This window comes from Puma concolor, chromosome A3, assembly GCF_028749965.1.
Source record: "Puma concolor isolate L17-30 chromosome A3, mPumCon1.1.hap2, whole genome shotgun sequence".
Taxonomy (NCBI): Eukaryota; Metazoa; Chordata; class Mammalia; order Carnivora; family Felidae; genus Puma; species Puma concolor.
In genome coordinates this window covers 99,912,760-99,935,408 of record NC_141669.1, presented here as the reverse complement: position 1 = coordinate 99,935,408, position 22,649 = coordinate 99,912,760, and the positions used below count along the sequence as shown (strand labels likewise).

Sequence of the window (22,649 nt, the reverse complement as noted above, 5' to 3'; positions counted from 1 at the left end):
GTTCCCTCAGCCTCCCCAGGGCAGTGGGTTTGAAGGGTGGAGAAGTAGAGGAAGCATCTAAAAGCCAGGAATGAAGGAGGTAGAGCAGGATCTGTAATAGCAGCTGCCAGTTCCCTACCTATATCCCCTTGGCCCTCACTATTCTTTTACAAGACCAACAGCTTTCTAAGGAAAGCTCTTGTGACTCTGCAATCAGTGTTTCTCGCTGGTCATGAAAGCACATTTGAAGTGCCAGGAAGTTAATTTCCCTGGAGTAGCCCTCAGCCAGTGATAGGCAAGAGCTGGTTGACCCTTGAAGGACACATCGGAGGCATATTGTGTTCCAGTGTCATCCAGTAGAAATATAATGTGAGCCTCATGTTTAATTTCAGATTTTCTAGTAATTACATTGGAAAAAGTAAGGAGAAATGAGTGAAATTAATTTAATAATATTTTAGTAACATAATATATCCAAAATATAATGATTTCAACATATAATCAATCTAAAAATTTTATTAGTCTGATATTTTACATTCTCTTTTTTTTCCATACTATGTTTTTGAAATTTGTGTGTATTTTACATGCATATCTTAATTCAGACTAGACACATTTCAAGTCTTCATTGGCAATGTGATGTGTGGTATTGAACAACGAGATTTTTTTTACCATCACCCAGAGGTCCGCAGTAGAATTGAGCCCTGACTGTCCACAGTGGAGCTTGCTCACGCAGTATTGGGTGCCTCTCCTTTCTTGTCTCAACTCCCTACTGCCCTCTGGCACTTTCTGGGATAATCTCTTACATTAAGTATTTGAACTCAATAGTTGTCTCAGTGTCTTCTGAGAAAATCCAACCTAAGACAAAGACTCTGCTTGTCTTTTGTAAAACATTAAGCCCAAGGTGAAATTTCAATTAGAATATCCATCCCTATACTCATGTGGGATGTCTTATTATTTAAAAGAACCATATGTTGAAAAAAGACTTTAAGGGGTCACCCGCATCTTGATTTAATTCCACGAACTTAATGTTAATTTCTGCTATTTTCATTTATCCTGCTCATTGGAAGTATCCTTGGAATATCCTTCAGCTATGGGGAGTACTGCCCTTTCAGCCAGCCAGTTTAAGGGCCTTATCTTGCTAAGGATCATTTGCCTAAGTGCCCTAAGTATACATTTCTAGGCAAGGGGAGTTGACTTCTTAATGAGATGCAGCTAGCTATCCAAACCACTGAGTGATTTTAAGAAAATCATTATTAATGCTAATGCAGAGCCTACAAGATTGGAGTCAGCATATGAGGTTTGGGGGGCTTTAATTGGATCATCATTTCTGATTTTAGTCTCATCAGGTTTCCTGAGGGTTTCGTGTCCAGCAGCTGGATGCAGCTGTTAAAGTCATACTCAATGGCCCAAGGATGCTAAGTCACCTGGCCAGAATGGGCTTGGGAAGCTGCTCTCCATTTCCTAGTATCTGAGTGCTGAAATCACCGGAGATTTCTGTGCAGAATGGTTCCATGATGTGCCACTGGTCCTACCAGACATTGGTGAGCAGGCTGACTTCAGTCCAGATCTCACACTTGGAAGTGTTGGTCTCCAAGAGAGGTCTCTATCCAGACCATTAACTGCTGCCTTTCTCTGCCCTGCATCACATCTTCTCATATAAGTAGAAATGCTGGAAGGATTTTTAAGAATGCAGCTGACACTAGTAAAGGGCTACTTGGGACAAATAACTTGCCAACAAAGGCTAGTGAATGTTAGTGAATAATAATCTGACTACCAAAAGTCAGGTGAACTGACTCTCCAGGTGGCGGGAACCTCCTTTTGGAGAGTTTGCATACTTCCTTAGTGTAAATACACACACCACAGTGTTTTCAAGCTACCAAACATGAGATCAATGAATGTGGGAGCCGAGAGATAGGTATAGTCAGCTCACTCACATAAGCCCCAGCACACCTCTCCTGAGCCAGATTTTAACTGAGTATGTACCTTGTGCCAGTCACTCAACATACATGAATTCATTTAAGATATGCAACAACTGTAGGAGGCAGGGATTGTTATTACACAAGGCTTAAAAGGAATTAGTTCCTGGTTTAAATAGCTGATCCATTGGTGTGTCTGACCTCCTAGCTTAAATAGCTGACCCACTGGTGTGTCTGAACCCAAAGTTCATACCCTTGTATTCCTGTCTCCAGACCCTACAGGTAAGTAGAGGCAGGAGCATCTCAGATGGTGTGAGGCAAGGTCATCCTCAAGGTGAGGCTCTGCCCTCGTGGACAATGATAGAAACAGACCAGCTTAAATGCTTAGGATGCCTTTTAAGTCCTTTATCAGTTTCTTTTATCCTACAATAGAAAACATTTCCCCATCTCCTTCCATTCCCAAGAATGGCTGTTGAAATGGGACTCTACCAGGAATAAGAAATCAACAGCCACCTATGGAAGTCCAGCTACATGAGAGTCAGGAGCACAGTTGAGTTCTGTAGGGGGCAAAGCTACGCTCATGGCAAAACTCCAGGTCTCCACCCTCTGCCAGAAACAGAGGCAATATAGATAATATGATATGCTGTCAAGGAGAATTATGGGTTGCTTTGGAGAAATCTTCCTTCTGCTTCCCCAGGCCAAAGGGAGAGTTGTTCCCGCTGAACCACAAGTAGAAATCTGAGCACAGAGGCCATATGTATCAGTGACATTTAGTGAGTGCCTCCATGGGTGTTAGGAAATGATACTATACTTGTGTCATAAATGACTATTCATAGTTAACATGTATCCACGTCCAGTGACTACCCAAGGAGGGCCCTGTAGCTTTTTAAAAAATAAAGTACTTTTGGGAAACGCATCTCAAAATTTAGACAAACAGAAACAAATAGATGTCTTTAAGAGATGTCTCACCCATTCTCCAAGAATTCCCATTCAGGTTGGGAAATCAGGTTAATGACCAAAAACTCACTTTTAAGAAATGCTGGTTTGGGGTTGAATCCCCAGCATTAGAAATTCTCCTCTTAGTCCTAGAGGCAGTTGATGCATTTCAGAGGCATCTTCCAGGGAGTCTTAGCATCTTCTCCCAGGGAGATGGCAAGTGTCGTTTTGCCTACTTCATGCATCCTTTTGAGCACAGCATTTGTGCTCAGTGAGCTGTTCCAAGCATCTCATTTCTGTTTTTACTGAACCCCTTCTGAAGGGTCAACATCCATCTCACACCTGGTGACAGAAGTTTGGGGGAGTTGCTAATGTAGTCATTGGCACAATTTTTCACCCTAGCCATGGTAATGATCTTCGATGTGACTGCCATGCAACCACAGAAAGCCTATGGTGCCCAAAAAACCTTTGTAGCCCATAATGCCACAGTTTTTAATAGTACAGCTACCAAATGCAATTTTTTATTCTGTTCCTTTTTTAATAAATGGGAAAAGAAAGATGAGTCGCCATAGCTCTGTAGTATAATTTTAGAATCCTGGCATAAGGCGACAGCTGCTAAGAGAGTAAGAATTAGGCATGGGCCCCATTATATCTTGGCCTTAAAGAAAGGCTTGGGTAAAGGGGAAATAAAACCAATTGGAAATGAAATTCTCAAGACACTACTAGGTACCAGGGACACAAGAGAGATTAGGAAAGACAAATGTCCTTTTCTCAAGGAACTTACATTCTTAGGAGGTGGGATGGAGAAGGGAGACATACAATAAAGAAATAAAGAAGGGGACAAGATAATTTCAGATATATCAAATGATGTATTTGAGAGAGATTTCCCTTGCAAGGACCCTTCATATTAGGAATTCAGGGAAGGCCTTTCTCGGGAGCTGAATGTGGTTTGAGATTAAAAATGGAGAAGAAGATAGACATACGAATGTGTATCTCGGGGGGAAGAAGAATAGCAGGTGTGAAGATTCCAAGGCAGAAACCAGCCTAGTAATGGTTGAAGAACACACAATGGCAGCCAGTAAATCTGACGCCAAAGCACAAGTGGGAAATGAGGCTAGAACAGTAGGTAGAGCCCAAATGGCATGTTGCCCTGGCCCATGAAACTGGATTTGGATCAATCCAATTGGTCTTGGTCTGTGATCCAAGACCAGTGGCAGGCAGGTAAGCAACAGAATCTGGTTTATGTTTAAAAGATAACTCTGGTTGCTACAGGGAGAGTAATTTTAGGGAAGTTAGAAAGCCAGAAGGTTACTGTAATAACCCCGATAAGAGATGCAGATGATTCCACAGGATGAACACCACGGATGAATATGGGATACAATTTGGAGCAGAGATGATAGGACTTATTACTTCCTGGGAAAGTAAATGAAAGGAAACATTAAGGACAATAGCTCAGTTTTGAGGTTTATACTCTTGGGTAGGTAGTGATATGTGAAATACTCTGGAGAGAACAGGTTTGCCGACATCAAGAGTATTGTTCCAGCTGCGCTTAATGGGATTATTACATAAATTTGAAATGCTTGGTGAGAGCTGAGTGAGGGAAAATCATTAGGGCTGGAAAGAGGGAGGCACAGTTAAATCCCAGCCCTGAAAGGAAAATAGGAGAGATGGTACTTACAGGACCCAGGAGACAGAGAGGGTCAAGTGGAGGAAGCCAACAGATTGGGGTTGTAAGCTTATGGAGGGGTATAGTAAGCCCTTGAAGACCACTGGTCACTTAGGAATAAAGCCAGAAATTTCACTGGTGCATAGAGACCCATATCCCAGGGCACAGCTGGGTGGGAAGTGGGGTAAAGAATGGAGAGTGGATATGGAGGTGCAAAGAGAAGACATCCAGTCAGAATATAAAACGAGATGCCATGTAGGCAGTTGAAGATATGCTTTGAGCTTAGTAGAGAGACCAGGACTCGAAATACAAATTAATGCCTAACAAAGTATCTATATCTGAATGGGATGAATTTAGAGATTAATTCCTAAAACCATCTTTAGAATTTTTCTTTCTGTTGAAATTCTTCCGAATTTAAATTATTAGCCTCCTTGGATAGACTTGGCCCGAGGGTATTGGGAAGCAGTGAGAAAAGTGGGAAACATAATAATTAACCTGGGGACATATAGAAGTTGTTTAGAATTTGGACTACTAAAGAAATCTGCTAAATAGAAGGAGGATAATTTCAAGCACCATGCCCCCCCCCCCACCGCCCCAAAATGAGACATTGCAGCTTCATCTGGCTCGACTTGAAGGACTTAGTAAAAGGAAATTGCACAATGGCAACTATCAGTTAATCCATGAAGTTTTAAATCAATCTCCTGTGGAGGAAAAAAAAAAATGGGTTTCCTTGTGGAGAATTTCTTTTAATTAAAAAAAGAGAGCATCTAAGAGGCACCTGGGTGGCTCAGTCGGCTAAGCATCTAACTCTTGATTTCCGCTTAGGTCACGATTTCACAATTCAAGCCCCACGTGGGGCTCTGTGCTGGCAGAGTGAAGCCTGCTTGGGATTCTCTCTCCCTCTCTGTCTGCCCCTCACCTGCTCACTCTGTCTCTGTGTCTCTCAAAATGAATAAATAAACTTTAAAATAAAATAAAATGAGCGTCTAAGTTTTCACATTTGTGCGAATCATTACTAATGGTAACGAAAAGATGTTTAAGCTGAAGCCTGAATGCCCGTCTATGTGCACTGGAGAATCACAGGCTGTTGCCGAAATTCAGCTTAGCCAAAATGACACATGAACCTGTGATCAAGCTTCACTGCACACGTGGGTTTACTGCGGAGGGAAGAAAAAGAACTTTAAGTTTCAACATAATTTTAAATATTTAATATCTACATAAGAATGTTTTAAATCTTTATGCTTCCAGAGGTGTTAGAGCCAAAAGGCCTGTCTCCACCCCACAAGAAGAGCAAAGCAAAGAAGCCAGAGGGTTCCAAAGACTCTAGCGAAGGTGAGTCCTCTTCTTCTGGTCTCTAAAAAATTACTCCCTGAAAAGAAACTTCTGGTTAATATTTAAGTTACGCATGTGCTCTCATGTTCGGATGTTCCTGAGGGTGCAGAAATCACAGAAAAATTCTTTATCCTTTCCTAATATGTTGATTCTCCCCTGAATGTGAGAAAAAAACACCAGATTTAGGTTTAACTTGTGAAGGTAAAAACCAAGTTTAAGAAGACGGTTTCTCGGTGCAATGTATTTTCTGTTCCTACAAATGCTCAAATTGTGGGTGGTGCTTACAAGTTAGGTGGAGACCTCTAGGTGACAAGCAGTGTGTGGCCTTTGCCTTATTGAGATCATTTGCTTTTTTTCACGAACACGTTCTGAGTCCTGAATCCAAAGTCAGCAGTGGATGCGGAAATTCTTCCAGTCTTTAGTATTCCCTTCCACTCTCAAGAAGCCAGTGTTATCTTTGCATTGAATGGGCAGGTCCCATTGGGCTCAGTTTTCTGAAGAAATGAAGCTATCTCTTTTACTTAGTGGCCACGCTAAGTGCCACCTACAAGGTATTCAAATTTTTCTCTGAAAATGTAAATTAGGTATTTTTAAGGGGATCTCTAACATACACGAGTATGCATGAACTTCTTCAAGGGGAATGTATTTATGCTTTCTACTTTCTGTCTTTGGAACCTCACTTTCACTCCACTGTGAAATGGAGAGTATGATCATGCTGGTGGTGTCAGCTTGAGTCTTTGGGGAAGATGCCAAGATGAAATAGGAGTGCAGGAAATGTAAAGGCAGAAAAGCCTCAAAGGCTAAAACGGGGAGGAGCAGGGGAAGGAGCAGGAGGAGGAAGAGGAGGGAAGGAAGGAAGATTAGCCAGGAAGAGCCAGTCTGCAGTGCAGTCTGAGAAAGTCTGGGGAGGCTCAGAACAAACCCCGGCCATTACAGTTGACCTGCACCGGGCAGGAATGGCCGGGCTCCAGGATCCCTTTCCTCCAGCTCAACTCACTGGCTGCAAGCAGCTTGGGGAGAAAGTGGCTGCCGTTCGATCTCCAAAATGTGGCCAGTGGATTCTGTCAGCTAACTCCACTCCTGGCATCACATTCTCTCTTGAAGAGAGATCCTGAGCATCTCACCTCCATGAAAGCATGGCCTCTGCATGAGTGTGGGGGTTCCAACACTGCCTTCACCCTCACCTCTGTTCAGAACCAGCCGAGAAGGCAAAGCTCTAAGAAAGTTTGAAATCAAAAACATTGGCTTTGTTACTAATGAGGTTAGTTCAGAGCATCTGGTGGCCCTGCCCCCAAATGGGTGTCCTACATGCTGGACTTCACTCCTGAATATGAAAGACGTAACCTGTGTCCCCTCAGGAGCAAGTACCATTGTCCACAGTATCCCCCATTGCCTGGACAGAGGCTACCCTGAGCTTATTAAATGTAAAAGAACAGATCAGGACATGCCCTCTCTGTGGACAGGCGGGTCTGAGAGAGACTCAAGATGGGACTGTTTCTGGGGTACCTGGATGGCTCAGTAGGTTAATCCTCCAATTCTTGATGTTTGGCTTAGGTCATGATCTCACAGCTGTGTGATGGAGCCCCGAGTCAGGCTCTGCACTGAAAGGATGGAACCTGCTTGGGAATTCTCTCACTCCATCTCCTACAGCCCTCCCCTGTTTGTGAGCTCTCTCTCTCTCTCTCTCTGTCGCGCGCGCACGCGCGCGCGCTACAAAAAAAAAAAAAAAAAAAAAAAAAAAAAAAAAAAAAAAAGGGACTGTGTCTTCCCCCAGGCTTGGATAAGTGAAGGGAGGATGGAGAGAAGGGCACAGCAGTGAATGTTCTCTGCCCTCTGGTTGAGGGGTGAGGGAACATTTCCACCTAACAGTTAACAGCAGAAATAGTGTGTATAAAGTGCCTAGCAGGGGCCTGGCATTCATGATGGCTATTATAATTACCAACATAATCAGCACCATGAGAGGATGCCCACCGTCCTAATTCACTGAAATGGGCTTGAGAGCTTAGAATCATTCAGAGGAGGACACTTAAAATCACGGAGTAGGCCGGCAACTCTAACTGGCCCCACGCAGTAAGAAACTGGCCAGGCGTTCATCTCCTACCCTAATGATGTCATTTCCTGGATAATCTCTTCAGCCCACAAGATGAGGGGCAAAACAACAATTGCCTTTTTCTCAGAGAGGCTCCACCTCCCCTAGCAGTTCCTGTCTTCAAAAGTTGTTTTCCAGAGCCTGAACCTGTTTTCTTTGGAGTGTCACATGGTGAGCCCTGAACTGTAGCAGCTCTGCCACCTTAAATTAGCAGGAGTATTCCTCCCAGTTGCTCCTTCAAATGTGTGGAAACTTCTTTCACCTCCTAAATAATGTGCATTGTTTAGAACATCATTCCATAATCTCAGTATGACTAGGTAATATGGCTTTCCCTCACCTGAATATATGGTCTCAGAATGTGCTCAGAGGCGCAAAAGTGCCAGGCATGTTGTGTCTGTGGCATCATGGTGAAATGTAAATGTTAACCACTCCATAGAAACAGGAATTGTGTGTTTGTTTCTCAGATGACTTTTAGGACAAAAAACTAAAAGTTGCCAGGAAAACAGTGAAAAAAGGGAGCATAATCTGACATGCCAATGGTAGATGATTCTATCATGGGCGCTCATTATTCGTCAGTTTCTACGCTGACAAAATAAACTATGTCCTGAATTCAGTACTGTTGCATATGTTTCACTTCCTCTCAGGATGAGAAGAGTTACAATCTTTAGTAAAGAGTTACAATTCTTTCCCACTGGATCCACAAATGGAATATTGTGTCCCTGGGGGAGGGGTAATGAGGATCATGACCCTTCTCTGTAGTCTTCTTCCCATTTTCGAGTTCAGTCCTTTCCCAGCTTGGTCGTCTCCCTAAAATTGGAGAGAAGCTTCTGGTATTTTTATTTATAGATCACTCAGCTTAATTCCCCATCAGTTGGCTCATCTCCCTTCTCCCCTACCTTTGGGTTCTCTGCCCTGATTCCAACACGCAAAGGTCCTACTGATTACCTCAGTTTACCTTATAATAACCATTTTCAGACAGGATCACAGAGAGTAGAGCTGGAATGCAATTTCACCTAGCTTTTCTAGGATATATAACCATAATGACTATATTTTGATCCAGAAGAATTCTGCGAACATATGGGCAAGTTTTCTCATTCTACAGATCTGTTTTTAAAGCAGACTGCAAATGGTTTTCTAACTCACCCAAGTCCACCAGTTTGTTAATGTCAGAATGTCTTCTTTTTTCTAGAAACAACATACCTCCACTAATCCTTTTCCCTCTATCTCTTCTGGAAACTAGAACTAGTTTTGTTGAAGGAGGCAATGTTGCCCTCATTGCAGCCTCCATTGAAAGCGTTATTACTTTAGTAAATATTGTACCCAAGTACTGAACATTAAAATAAATAATCAAACAATTTCTAAATGTATTTACTTGCATTTTTTATATTGTGGACTTTTGAATATAGTTTTATTCTCACTGTTTTGATTGAACTTTCATGGACCCCAGTGTACTCTGAGTTGACCCTCTGCAACACCATACCAATAATGAAATAATTAGGAATTTCAGATTGGCTGGCCTCTGATACAAATGATAAGCCATCCATGAATCAGCAAATTATAGGCACAATTGTTTAAGAAACACCCAGTGAATGCAAGTTCCAGCAATTCCAGCTCTCAAGAATTTGGACCAATTTTCTTCTTACACAAACTTAATTGAAAGAATATCATTAGAAAACTTGGCACCATTAATAAACCATGCTCTTCTGACAGCTTTCCTCTATCTCCCACCAGGAAATTCTTTCGAAGTTCCTTCATTGAAAATCTCTCGGGCTTTGTGTGAAAACATTATCATGTTGCCTTTTTTTTTTTTTAAGGCAGTTTTTCTGGGTAAAAAATTTGAGGTCGATTGTTATTTTCTTGCAACATGTAAGATTTTTTCCCCAGTCTTATCAATTCTGTAATTGTTAAGAACTAATATCTCCATCTAGTAGTTTCTTTTTAGGAGGTCTGTCTTTTCTTTCTGGCTGCGTTGACAGTCTGGTCATTATCTTTGATGTCACTCAGTTTCATTTTGATGTACCTCAGTGTGGGTTCCCCATTATCCTTCTTAGGATTTCATGTGCTTCATGGTTATGGGAATGGACTTTTTTTTTAATGGTTATTTATTTATTTATTTATTTATTTATTTTTTTTTGAGAGAGAGAGAGAGAGAGAGAGAGAGAGCGCATGAGAGGGGGAGCGGCAGAGGGAGAGGGAGACAGAAGATCCGAAGCAGGCTCCTCTCTGTCAGCACAGAGCTGATGGGGGGCTCGAACCCATGAACCGTGAGATCATGACCTGAGCCGAAACCAAGAGTTGGACACTTAACAGACTGAGCTATCCAGGTGCCCCAGGAATGGACATTTTTTAATTAAAGTTCTGAATTTTTTTCTATTACCTCACCATATATTACATTTCCACCACTCTCTATTCCTTCTTTCTCTGTCCTTCAGGACTCCTGCGTTTTTAGTTTTTTGTTTTTTTTTTTTTCCTTTTCTGTATCCCTACCTCTCTTTGCTACTTCTTTATGGTTATTTTTTCAAGCCTGTCACTCAATTTTCTAATTTTATTTAACTCTATTTAATCTGATTTCTGTTCTTATCACTTTAATTTTTACAAGTTTTATTTGGTTCTTTTTAAAATATGGCTGGTCATTCCTTATTTATTAACCACATAAAATATTTTTTTAAATAATCTGTATATGAAATTTCAATATCTCTAGTCTGTATAAGTCAAATTCTGTGGTTTATTGTTTTTTGTAGATTCATGATTACAGTAATTTCCTTGCATATTCTGGGTTTTTTATTGCCATGTTATTTAGATTTTTATTTGTGGGGAGTTTTTGAAGTTGGATGAAGAGCTTATTTATTTACAATTTTGTTTCTGAGATACCTGAAGATATTGCCAATTTAGGAAAACCTTAAACTATATACTTGGCTTAGAGTTTTTTATTATGTTTTTATTATTTATTATTATTTGTTTGCCACTTGATGCTAAGCCCATGTTAGTACATATATAAGATTAGGAAATCTCAACAGAGACTTTTTTCTTCCTTTCTTCCTCAGTGCTAAAATTGAGACAGGAAAATTTCGTACTATACTCAGGACCAAAGCACTGGTCCTATGCCTCATGTGTGTGGTTCATTCGAACCAAAGCTCTAGTGAATGGTTCGCAAAGACTGTTCCTCCATCTGCATCACCAACATCCCTGGGAACTTGTTATACTACAAATTCTAGGGCCCCATCCCAGACTTGTTAGAACTACAAATTCTAGGGCCCCATCTCAGGGGCCCTAGAATCTTGATTCAATCCCCTTCATCATTTCTGGCTTCTAAGGAGTTCCCTTTAAAAGGCACCAGTTCAGCCATGTATTCAAGAAATAGGTAGATAGGGGGCGCCTGGGTGTCTCAGCGTCAGACTTCAGCTCGGGTCATGAACTTGAGATTCGTGAGTGAGTTCCAGCCCTGCATCAGGCTCTGTGCTGACAGCTCAGAGCCTGGAACCTGCTTCAGATTCTGTGTCTCCCTCTCTCTCTGTTCCTCCCCTGATTGTGATCTCTCTCTCTCTCTCTCTCTCTCTCAAAAATAAATAAACATTTATTATTATTTTTTTTTTTTAATTGCTCTCAGGAACTTAGAGGAGTGGAGAAAAGGCAGGGGCAGATTTGGGAGAGTTCGATATTCAGCTTTCTAAATTTGTGTGTAATTGAAAAAAATATATATATGGTGAGAATTGTTTTATGTATTTATCAAAAAACATATTTTCATTTAAAAACTAGAGATGTTATACTTCTAAACTTCAGTAGCAAATTTAGAATAGTAATTTTATCCAAACATTCATCTCCAAAGTCTTCAGGGGCTTTTGGTAATGAATGCTATTTTCCACCATCTTTTTGCAGAAAGCACTAGCACTTTGGCTCTCGCTCTACAATTGCCTCTTCATAGAATATTCAACAAGCCTTCATGGGATGCACATCCTTCAGGAACCCGAGCCCTTGCAGTGCTAAATCAAGCAGCCCTATACTGCACTTTAAAATATTAATGATTTCTTTTGTCAGATGAAATTACATGTGGAAACATTTTGGAAACTAGAAAGCACTATGCAAGTTTGAAGGATCTAATGTAGCTATTAGAGGTATTATTATTATTGTCTTGACTAAAATTAATTTTTCTGAACACTTGAACCATTGGTGGAATGCACTTTGTATGTCCTAAGAGGTAGAATTTTCTCTCTGCCCTATTATTTTTCCTGCATATTAATGTATCATGTGACATGTTGTTTTGTGAGTAGCTGGACAGAAGGGACATTCTATCTTTCAGAATGCCATGCAGCAGTTCATGCGTTATATTCATAAGCATGATCTTTAATTTAATTTTTTGACGAGTGCAGCGAAGGATAAAATCAGGCAGTCATAATTTTGACTTTGCCATCACTCAAATGAGATTAGTGACTGACCAGGTTCAAAAAAAAAAAAAAAAAAAAAAGAAGAGGAAGAAGCAGGAATGAGAAAAAGCAGCTTTCTCATGAAGTAAAGCTTTGTTTTATCCTCTAGACCTTAAAATACCAAGAATTTAAGCAAAGTGTAAAATTTCCATGGTGAAAATCAGAATACAATAAAAGTCCATGTCACCATCTTGTTTTAATTATGCTCTTTAAGTTCTGCATGATTCAAGGCCATTCAGAGCGAGCCCCCTGCCGCAAGTTAGTAGAAGGGTCCAATGGTCATGCTCTCCACATTTACCCATTAAACAGAGCTGTGGTTCTGACCAGAGTCCTGTTTCATTAGGATTTTAATTATTATGATTTCAAGTATTGAGGCATTTTCTATAAGCAAGAAGGATGAACCTACCTGGCCAGAGTAACCATGGGTGCTATGTGACCCAGGCAGCCCCCATTTATGCCTGTTGGCATTGGCGTATTATTGGCAATGTTGCCGTTCACTGTTGGAGGCCTCCTGGCTTGGGTGATCACATATGCAGACCCTCCTACCTGTGGACAAAGAGCAGTTCAGCAGAAGTGTGAACAGAACTTTTAACTGTACAACTTCTGCTTCCTACTCTGGCAGTTTTTCTAACCTAAAGGTCAGTTTCCTCATTGTTAAATGAAGGGAAAAACCTACTCTGTGGGAGTGTGGGAATTTAAACAAGATGATATGTGGAAACTGCCGGCACAATCTCTGGACAGAAGAGCCAGTCAGTCAAAGTGTACTGAATCAAAACAGGAGGAGCTCCCTCCCCTCAAAAACTCACCCATTTTGTTTACTAATGCTTGAAATTCCTTTCAATATCAACAAGAGTGTTCCAAATGGAGACAAGACTTAAATTGCATTGGCTGGACCTCTTATCTCCCTAGGTGTTTTTCCTCTTCTCTCTCCTATAGGTTCACTAGCCCTCCTCGGCCCCCACCAACCACATTAGTTCCTGTCCCAAATGGACTTTCACCCAATCTACCTTCTCCTTGATCTCAATCCTTTTTTTGAAGATTTTATTTTTAAGTAATCTCTTCACCCAACGTGGGGCTCGAACTTACAACCCCAAAATCAAGAGTCATATATATGCTCCACCGACTGAGCCAACCAGGTGCCCCAAAATTATTTATCTTCAAGTCAAGCTTCCTGAGAAACTGGTTTACCTCCAATATTTACCCCCTCAATCATTCTTTGGCTTCTACTTCCTGCCTCTAAAATTGCATGGGGAGTACCATGTTAGATCAGGGGCATGAAGGGGGAGGTGGTCTCTGGTTATGGGCTATCAGTTCAGATCTGCCACTGAGACACTCATTGTCCAGCCCCGTGGGCCCCTGAATTTTGGTAATTCTCTGATATTTTTGTAAGATGTTAGGAACAAGGATCTCTCTTCTGAGGCTTGGTCTTTTTCCAACTTCCTGTGGTCTTAGTCTCCTGGATGAGTGTTTCTCAAACTGTGGCCAATGGAACACTGTGGATGGTCCCCAAAGCCCATTCAGGGGATCTACAAGGTCAAAATGAATTTCACATGGAGCTGTGCTCTCAGAAGTCTCCATTCACATTGAATACAGTGGGAACAGTGTCCCCTGGAGTTGTGCAAAATAGTGGTGTCACAGAGATTTCCCACAGCATCCTTCCTCCAGCCACATCAGTTTATCTCCCCACCATCCAGATATGGCTTTTCTAAGTATTCATTCCACATATTTTTGTTAAATACACACTCATTGACAGCATAGGCACTGTTTTAGGGACTGAACACACACACACATACACACAAACCCTTTTTTTTGTGGGGGGGCTTATATTCTAGGGTCTGTGGGGGTGGTCATTAATAGATTTTAAAATAGTAAATAAAATATAATACATAGTAAGTCAAATGGTGACCCATGCAGTATTATTTATGTATTGCTGGCTGAAATTTTATCCCAAATGTAGCAGCTTAAAATAAAAAATAGCATTTATTATATTAGACTTTCTGTGAATCAGGAATTGGCTTAGCTTGAGGGTTCTGGATCCGAATATCTGATGATAGTGTACGATATTCTAGGTCATAAAATTGTAGGTCATAGAAAAGTATGGCTTCTGCCTGACTGTCTCTTGGATCACTCACCCTGGGGTGAGGCAGCTGCCATGTCCTGAGGAGACTCCACCAGCACTGTGGGAAGGTATGCATGGCAAGAAACTGAGGTATTGTGCCAACAGCAAGCATCAATGCTCAAGTCACTTGAGTGAGGCATCCTGGCATTAGATGTGGCATCTGAAAGAGAGAGAGAGAGAGAGAGAGAGGAGTCAAGGATGAGTCTTTTTATGTTCTCCACAAAAACTGAATCTAGAATAGAAGTTGTACCTGGCTTACACTTAGTTCAAACTTTCCAAGAAAAAGAATTCTTATTCCTACCTTCCATCATGTCTGTCCAGGTAGTTCTCACTCCCTGCACCCTACGAAGGCCAAATTAGCCCATTCTGAGGCTAATTTTCCAATTAAGCAAAAGCAAAATATTCAGGCATGAAGAAAATTATTGTCAATAACAACAAAATAGAGAAAACACAAATGTGTTAACAAGGAAGATAACTCACAGAAAAGATTGTTTTAGATGCTTTAGATACTATAGACTCCAATATGTTCTCTCCCAACAAGAGGTGTTTATTACTGTTGTTGTCTTGTGTATTTTCAATCAGTAGTTTTCCAGTTAATGGATAATGGTGGAATTGCTGTCATTTATGATGAAAGCAAGAAAGAAATTAAAGAAGAAAAGAAAGTAGGACAGGAGGCAGGGAAGAAGAAAGGAAAGGGGAAATGTGGTTGCAAGCTAGTGGAAAGAGCCCTGAACTAGGAACCATTACACCTGAATTCTATTTTCAATCTTAGGCACAGGATCAAATCCTTCACCTAATATCCCTGAGGTCCCCTCTAAATATCAAATTCTGTAATTCTACATAACCATCAAATTCATGAAAATTGATTCTTTATGAGCTCTTTCTTTCATGCCCAGTAAATATTTTCATCCTTAAATATTTTCATCCTTAATTTAAAAGCTTTGAATCATGAGTTTTAATAGCCAAATAGTCCTCTGAGAACATCTCATTTCACAGAAAGATGGGGAAACTTTCTTTTCAAAGTCCTCCAGAATTGTCCAGAGGACTCACATGAAAAGTGATCCTAAGTTAGCTACTAAAAGCCAAAGGGAAAGACAGTTTACCAGGCCATATACAATTTTTCTTTTTTAAGTTTCTTTCAGTGTTATCAGTATCTGTAATTCAGACTCTGCCTATTTTGATTTCCAAAACTGAGGATAAAGATAAAGAATGCATTTGTTTTGTTTTGTTGAAGACTCAGCCCTTGGGTTTACAGAGCTACATTAGAGGGATTTTTTTTCCCAGTGCTGGCACGGTGCCAAGAGGACATTTGACGGCTTATAATATTAGATATTAATTTTTAAGTAGAGAAAGGTTTGGTTTTGCTTTGTCTTTAAGAAGTATTGCTATTTGAACCTTGTTGGATTTTCACATTCGGGTTTTGCCGTTATATTTCAAAATTTCAATTTTCTACTGTAACAAAGTTGTGCTTTCCAACTATCCCGGAGAGAGTCTTAAACCAGTCCACCTACGCTGGAATTACCTTGATGCGCAGCAGGCTCTCCTAATACCTTGCTCTAGCATGCCTCTTCACCCCTAACTCCTGCCACTCTGGAGCCACCAGAGGCAGTCTTAGGAAATGACTCCCATCTCAAGGGATTGCCCTGCCTGAGGAGCGACACAGAGAAAAACAGGGTATTCTTATTCTCCTTGGATAAAAACACCGGCAGATCGCTAGAATCATTTCTCCATTCTCTGTCCTAAGAATTCCCTACTGATCTCTAACAATCTTTGCTGCTGGCAGAAAGAAAATAGATAGGGGGTTTGGGGAGGAAAGGGGTGGAGGGATGGGGAGGTTTGCTCTAGAATGCAGGGTGAAAGTGGGGTGGTTTTGCTGAGTGTTTGGTGAACGGTGCAAACTGCTACTCTCAGGGGAGCTTCTTATTCCTTCAATCTAAAGCTGCCACTTACGGTGAATGCTAAAAATGTAGATTCTTGCCCTCAGTCCCAGCCTGCCACCAAATCAGAAAGCTGTATTTTAACTCAATGCAGTGCATCTTTGGAGCACCACTTTTATTTCAAACTTGGTTTTTATTTTAGACAAATAATCTCAAACTTAGAGCAAATTTGCAAGTACAAAGAAACATTTTCTTCTTGGACCACTCAGGAGTATGTTGCAGATCTGGTGCCCCTCACCCCCAAATATTTCACTGTGCACTTTCTGCAAACATGAACAGCCCTCCTAAGTGAGCAGAATAGAAAGATAAAAATCAGAAAGTGAACACTGATACATTACTACCTTTAATACTCAGACCCTATTTAAGTTTCCCCGATTTCCCCAATAATGTCTTTTGTAACAAAGAGATCCAGTTCAAAATCCCATGTCTGATTTTGTTGTCCTATCTCTACTCTCCTGCCTCCAGTTGGGAAGAATTCCTAGGTTTTAATTTGACTTTACTGACCTTGATGCTTTTGAAGATTGCAGGCTAGTTATAGTGTTGAATGTTCCCAATTTGGGTTTGTCCGATGATTTTTCATGACTGGATTCAAGTTATGGATCTTTGCACAGTTATCACAGAGGTGATGCTGTGTTCTTCTCATGACATGATGTAAGTCATCCATGACTTCAATACGACCCATCACTGTTGATGCTCACTTTATTTGACCAAAGTGGTATCAGTAAGGCTTCATCACTGTGTAGCTGCTCTTTTCTCTGTTTGTAGTTAATGTACATCTTGTGGGGAGGTGCGTTAAAACTATGTAAAATATTCCACTATTCACCAGTCTTTCATTTATTCATTTATTTATTTATATCATTTTCAACTCATAATGTTTTATTGTATTCAATGGATCATAATTAGTTTCTATCAAGGGCCCCATCCTTTAAGATGGCTTCTGTGCCCTTTAGATATGTCCCTATCATTTTTTGACCATCCCTTGCTTTCTGGTCAACCAGATGGCCAAGCTCATATTATACTTTCCATGCCCCAGCCCTGATGGCAGCCATTTCTTCAAGGAGCTTTGACTCCTTTTAGTGCAGAGTAGTATTTAGAAACCAGATCTTGGTGCTAGGTGTGTGGATCACAACTTGAGAAACATTATCTAAAATAGAATGACCAGATTATCTTGATGGTTCATTGTGAGGAACCAGCCAACAGGATTGAGCCTTCTCTGTGACTTCCTCTCATCTCATGGACCTTCCACTACAACTGTGGCTGAGAGAATAAATTACCCATATCTGGTTCAACCTTCAGACTGCAGCCCAGCATGGTTACAGATAGTGGCTAATTAGCTAGTGACTAGTATTTCAAAAAGCAGAAGATTACTGGTGATCGTGATACTAAAAAAAGACAGCTGTTTCAGGTTAATTGTTAATCAACTGCCTCAGCCAGTGTTGATCAGGTTCCCTAAGGAGCCCTGGCTGCATGTTAGAATCTTCTGGAGAACTTTTAAAAATCCCTGCTTCTGTGTCTCACCCCCAGACCATTATTAAGTCCAGCCTTTGGCAGAGGAACCCAGGCAACAGTTTTTTGTGGGGTTTTTTTGGTTTGTTTGTTTTTGGTTTTTGGTTTTTTTTTTTTGCTTTTTTTTTTTCCAGACAACAGTATTTTTTTAAGCCTTGGGCAATCCTCATATGCAATCAAGGCTGCCAGTCACAGCTTTACACACCCTGTTTCCTGAGAATTTGGTACAGGATCACAGATTCTCTCAATGCCAAAAGTAATTGGCCTGCCTGTATTGATTAGGCACTGAGACAGCAACATTAACACTTCCAGACATATAAAAGGCCATTTAGCTAACAATCATTGTGCACATTTAATGTGCCAGACATTTTTTTTCCAAGCACTTCACATCTACCTCCTTCAATCTTTAGAATAATACTCTTGAGCATGTGCTGTAATATCCCCATTTTACAGATGAGGAAACTAAGGCACAGAGAAGTGAAAAAAATTACAGAATGTCACATGACTAGGAACTCTGGGAAATCAGGCCTAGAAGTAAAGTAGTTTGGTACCAGACCAAATGCCAGTGCTTACACTTTGCGTTTGAGAACACAAAGTTCTTTCAGTGTTTGATTTCAGAGTCACCTAGAGGGTTTAGAACTGAGGCCCAGGCTCACTGAAGAAGAACAGGGACTGGACCTTTACACTTTTACCAAGGTCCCCACAGGTTCTCCACAGAATGGGCAATCTGGAGGAGAAAGGGAATATACTAGAGAAAAGTCTGAAACAGAAGAGCTTGGCAGACAAGAAAGAAGCAAAGGGCCCAAGCGACAGAGACATCGGACTGTGAAGTGGATGTGGACTGGGGGCTCTGATAGGAAGAACTTTGAAAACCCGGCAGAAGAGTCTGGACTTTATTTACTGATATCTGACAGCCATGCTGGGCTTTTTCACCATGAAAGTGACATGGGGCTCCTTGTATGAAGTTAAAACGAAACACACAGTGACACTCTCTACAATAAAGCTAGATCCCAAAACAGACCCGGATGAAAATCTTACCAAGACATTTTCAATTTGACAAGTCATGGAAATAATGCACTTGATAATAATGAGCTATATGGTCAGAAGATACACATTACCACTATTTCTGGTCAAAGCTATTTTACTGCACATAGAGACTAAACATACACTTTGCATATCGGTAAAGCAAGCGCACCAAAAATAAATGAGAAAAGCTCAGCTTTGGTTAATTATCCAGAATATTATAATCAGGTAATTTAAAGAGAAATTTTCTTTTAAAGCACACATGGAGATGGGGCCATGTTAAGATATATGTGTGTGCATATATAGATATTTAGATACAGATATGGATATAGATATGGATAGATATAGATATAGATACATTTTAATTTTAATGTGAAGATGGGGGAGAACACCAAAATCTGTTTGGTGCTTAGGATTTCTGAAAGCCTTAATTCAGCGCTATTGTCAAATTTGACTTGTTCATTATGTTATACCAAATTCACAAATTAGCAATAATGTAGGTATGCCTTAGAATTATCTCCTCACTTTTTGTAATTACTGAAATACACCCTAGGGGCACCTGGGTGGATCAGTCGGTTAAGCGTCCAACTTTGGCTCAGGTCATGATCTCACGGTGAGTTCTAGCCCCGTGTCAAGTTCTATGCTGACAGCTTGGAGCCTGGAGCTTACTTCTGGTTCTATGTCTCCCTATCTCTCTGCTTCTCCCCTGTTCACACTCTGTCTGTCTGTCTGTCTCTCTCTCTCTCAAAAATAAATCAACATTAAAAAAATATTTTTAAATAAAATTTAAATACACCCAAAACGAAAGTAATATCTACATTAATGGCAAGGTTCACAGTGATTGTGAACATTTTGCTAATTTCCCTCATTGGTTGTTCTGCTACATAATAGGTGGTTTCCCCAGATCCTAACCGCCATCTGTCTCTGTGCATAGATGCAGAGACAGAAAGGGTAGTGGTCGGGAAAAGATTTAATAAGGCCTGAATGTTCATTTGCCAAGGGGCTACCCTGACTGGACCCTCGCCCTTGAGCTTTCGGCTCATTAGCCAGCGCTTCTCATCTATGTTTCATTATCATCTTCCCTAAAGGAGCTGTCTTAGGACATTCTGTCCTAAGTCTCCCCTGAGATTTTCATACCACAAGTATGCTGTATATCTGTTTATGTACTGTGGCCTTTTGGAGGTTCCCGCCCCCCCAGCCTAGGAACAAATGTTTAGCCCACAATGAGAAAGAATGGGCTGCACCAGTGAAGGTATTTACAGGGAATTGGAGGGTGGGAGAGACAGAAACACGTAGAGCATTGATTCTCCTGGACCTTTGCTACCAGACACAAGTAGCTGCCTTCCTTCACCAGAGGCCACAGCCCTTGTAGGCGGCCCTCTCCATTGCTAGCTCTTGCTTGGTTTCAGTTAACCAACCACTCCCTCCCCTCCTCTCAGGCCTGGAGATGGTGAGGGCTTTCCCCTGTTGTTAGAGCTGTGGAGCTTCCCTGTCCTTTATTCCTTCCCTTGATTCTGTGCACGTCTTTTAAAATATCCCTTCGTGAGCCTTCTCACACCCTTTTGAATGGGCTTCCGCTTCCTGCTGGGATCGTGGCCGGTCTCTTCCAGCTGGAATCCCTACCACCTTGTGTGACCGAGTCTCCAAGACACAGTGTCACTTCAACCACGTTCTATTTTTTGACACCTTCCTCTTTTCCCTCTTTGGAAGTCTTGCTCTTCTCTTACTCTTCCTTAGCAACAAAGCCTACTCTTTAAAATGCACTCTTGTGGCGGTGGTTAGGTTTTCTTCATCTTATTTTCTGCATTGCTGTTGCATTTTCATTGACTTTCCATGAGATTTGCGTTTGGATATTAAACCATGGAATCTTAAGCGCTTGCATGCTTGAAGTTTCTCCTTCTTAATTTTACAGACACCAAATCACCCTGATGGACAGGCTCCTAAACGCTTTCTCCCCACAAGTTAGTGCTCTCGATTAGCAAGAGGGAAAAATGTCTGTTCCAGGTATTATGGCTGCATAACAAATTACTGTAAAATGTATTGGCTAAACATAACGATGTTTATTTCATCCACAAATCTGCTCAGTGGGGATAGTTTATTTCTAACTCCATTCAGCATCAGCTAAAGTAGCTCAGAAATTGGGAGATGGTATCTTCAGATGTTTGCTCACTCACCTGTCTGAGCCCTGAGTTGGGGAGACTCAAACAACAGAAGGCTGGAATAATCACAGCTCCTTGAACATCTCTCTAACTTGATGTAGTCGCTCCACACAATCTACCAGCATGAGGAGCTTCAGGGAAATCTTGCACATTGATTCAGAGCTCTCAAGGTACCTATCTCCAGAGCAAAAGTGAATTAGAATCCACATCACTTTCTATGGCCAAGTCTCAAAAGCCATACAGTGTTGTTTTGACCACATTCTCATCACATTCACATCAGTCGAGACAGCTAACAAGTCCTCCCAGGTTCAAGAGGAGAGAACATAGATGGTTCTTGATGCTTATTGTCAATGTCACATTAGAAAAAATATATAGTGGAAGGGGACAATCTGCTCCGATATCCATTATACTTACACACAGGAATATATACACACACACACACATATATATATATATATATATATATATATATATATATATATATAACTTTAAAAAAAAAAACTTTGTGGAATGAGATTCTGAAAGAAATACTTGGGACTATTAATGGAAAGCAAGCACAGATAGGAAGATATGAGTGTGGAAGTCTTTTTTTTTTTTTTTTTTCAACATTTATTTATTTTTGGGACAGAGAGAGACAGAGCATGAACAGGGGAGGGGCAGAGAGAGAGGGAGACACAGAATCGGAAACAGGCTCCAGGCTCTGAGCCATCAGCCCAGAGCCTGACGCGGGGCTCGAACTCCCGGACCGCGAGATCGTGACCTGGCTGAAGTCGGACGCTTAACCGACTGCGCCACCCAGGTGCCCCCTTAATATCTATTTTATATAATCATAGGGCTTAGGATTCAAGAGTGGGGAGATCAAGAGTGGGAACAGTTGGGAGAATAATAACTCTGGATTCTTGCCTGTTCTGATTGGCCTTAGCAAGTCTCTGATCTCTGTCAAATGAAGGATTTAATCTCTATGATCTTGATGGTCTCCTCCAAAGTGCCTGGTTCTATGCAAGGTTGAAGTTCAGCTACACCATCATATACTCACCATCTCTGTTTCCTGTTTAAAATTACTCTCCTACACAATTTGCTGACTCTAAATTCTGTTGCTTTTGCTGAGCAGTCACACTCTGCTGTCTATGTGGCTCTACTAAATCAAGTGTGAGCTTCAAGTCCTTGATGGCACCACACGTTATTTCAAGAGTTATTCTTCCTTTGTGTATGAAAATTTGCATTTTGAATGTGTGCCATCAGAGGAGTAATAGGAAACGGGATTGTACTGTAGCCGAGTTAAAGGACATATATAAACATGTACGTATACATACATATATATATATATATATATATATGCACACATGTTATGCTGGCACTCTTCTTCTCTAAGAGACAGTTTTGATGGTAGATGAGGGTATAAAAACACCAGATCCAGAGGGCGGGGGGTATAAAAGAAATGGGAACTAGACTAAAAGGCAACCCCAGAACTGTCTATGAATTTCTCTCTGGAAAGTATCTTCATAAATGATACACCCCGTAGGCACTTTCTGGTGATGATCACCACAGAGCTCTGCATGTCTGAGACCC

The 22,649-nt window shown here is 41.0% G+C and overlaps 1 protein-coding gene across 1 annotated transcript in view; it reads left to right on the top strand.

Annotated features, from left to right (window-relative positions):
• The window catches only part of MACROD2 (mono-ADP ribosylhydrolase 2), a 2,047,210-nt gene that overhangs the window by 1,895,383 nt on the left and 129,178 nt on the right, over positions 1-22,649 (top strand). The window contains exon 11 of the mRNA XM_086701648.1: positions 5,743-5,826. Within this exon, the coding sequence (XP_086557774.1) occupies positions 5,743-5,826 (84 nt within the window). The remainder of the gene's footprint in view (positions 1-5,742; positions 5,827-22,649) is intronic.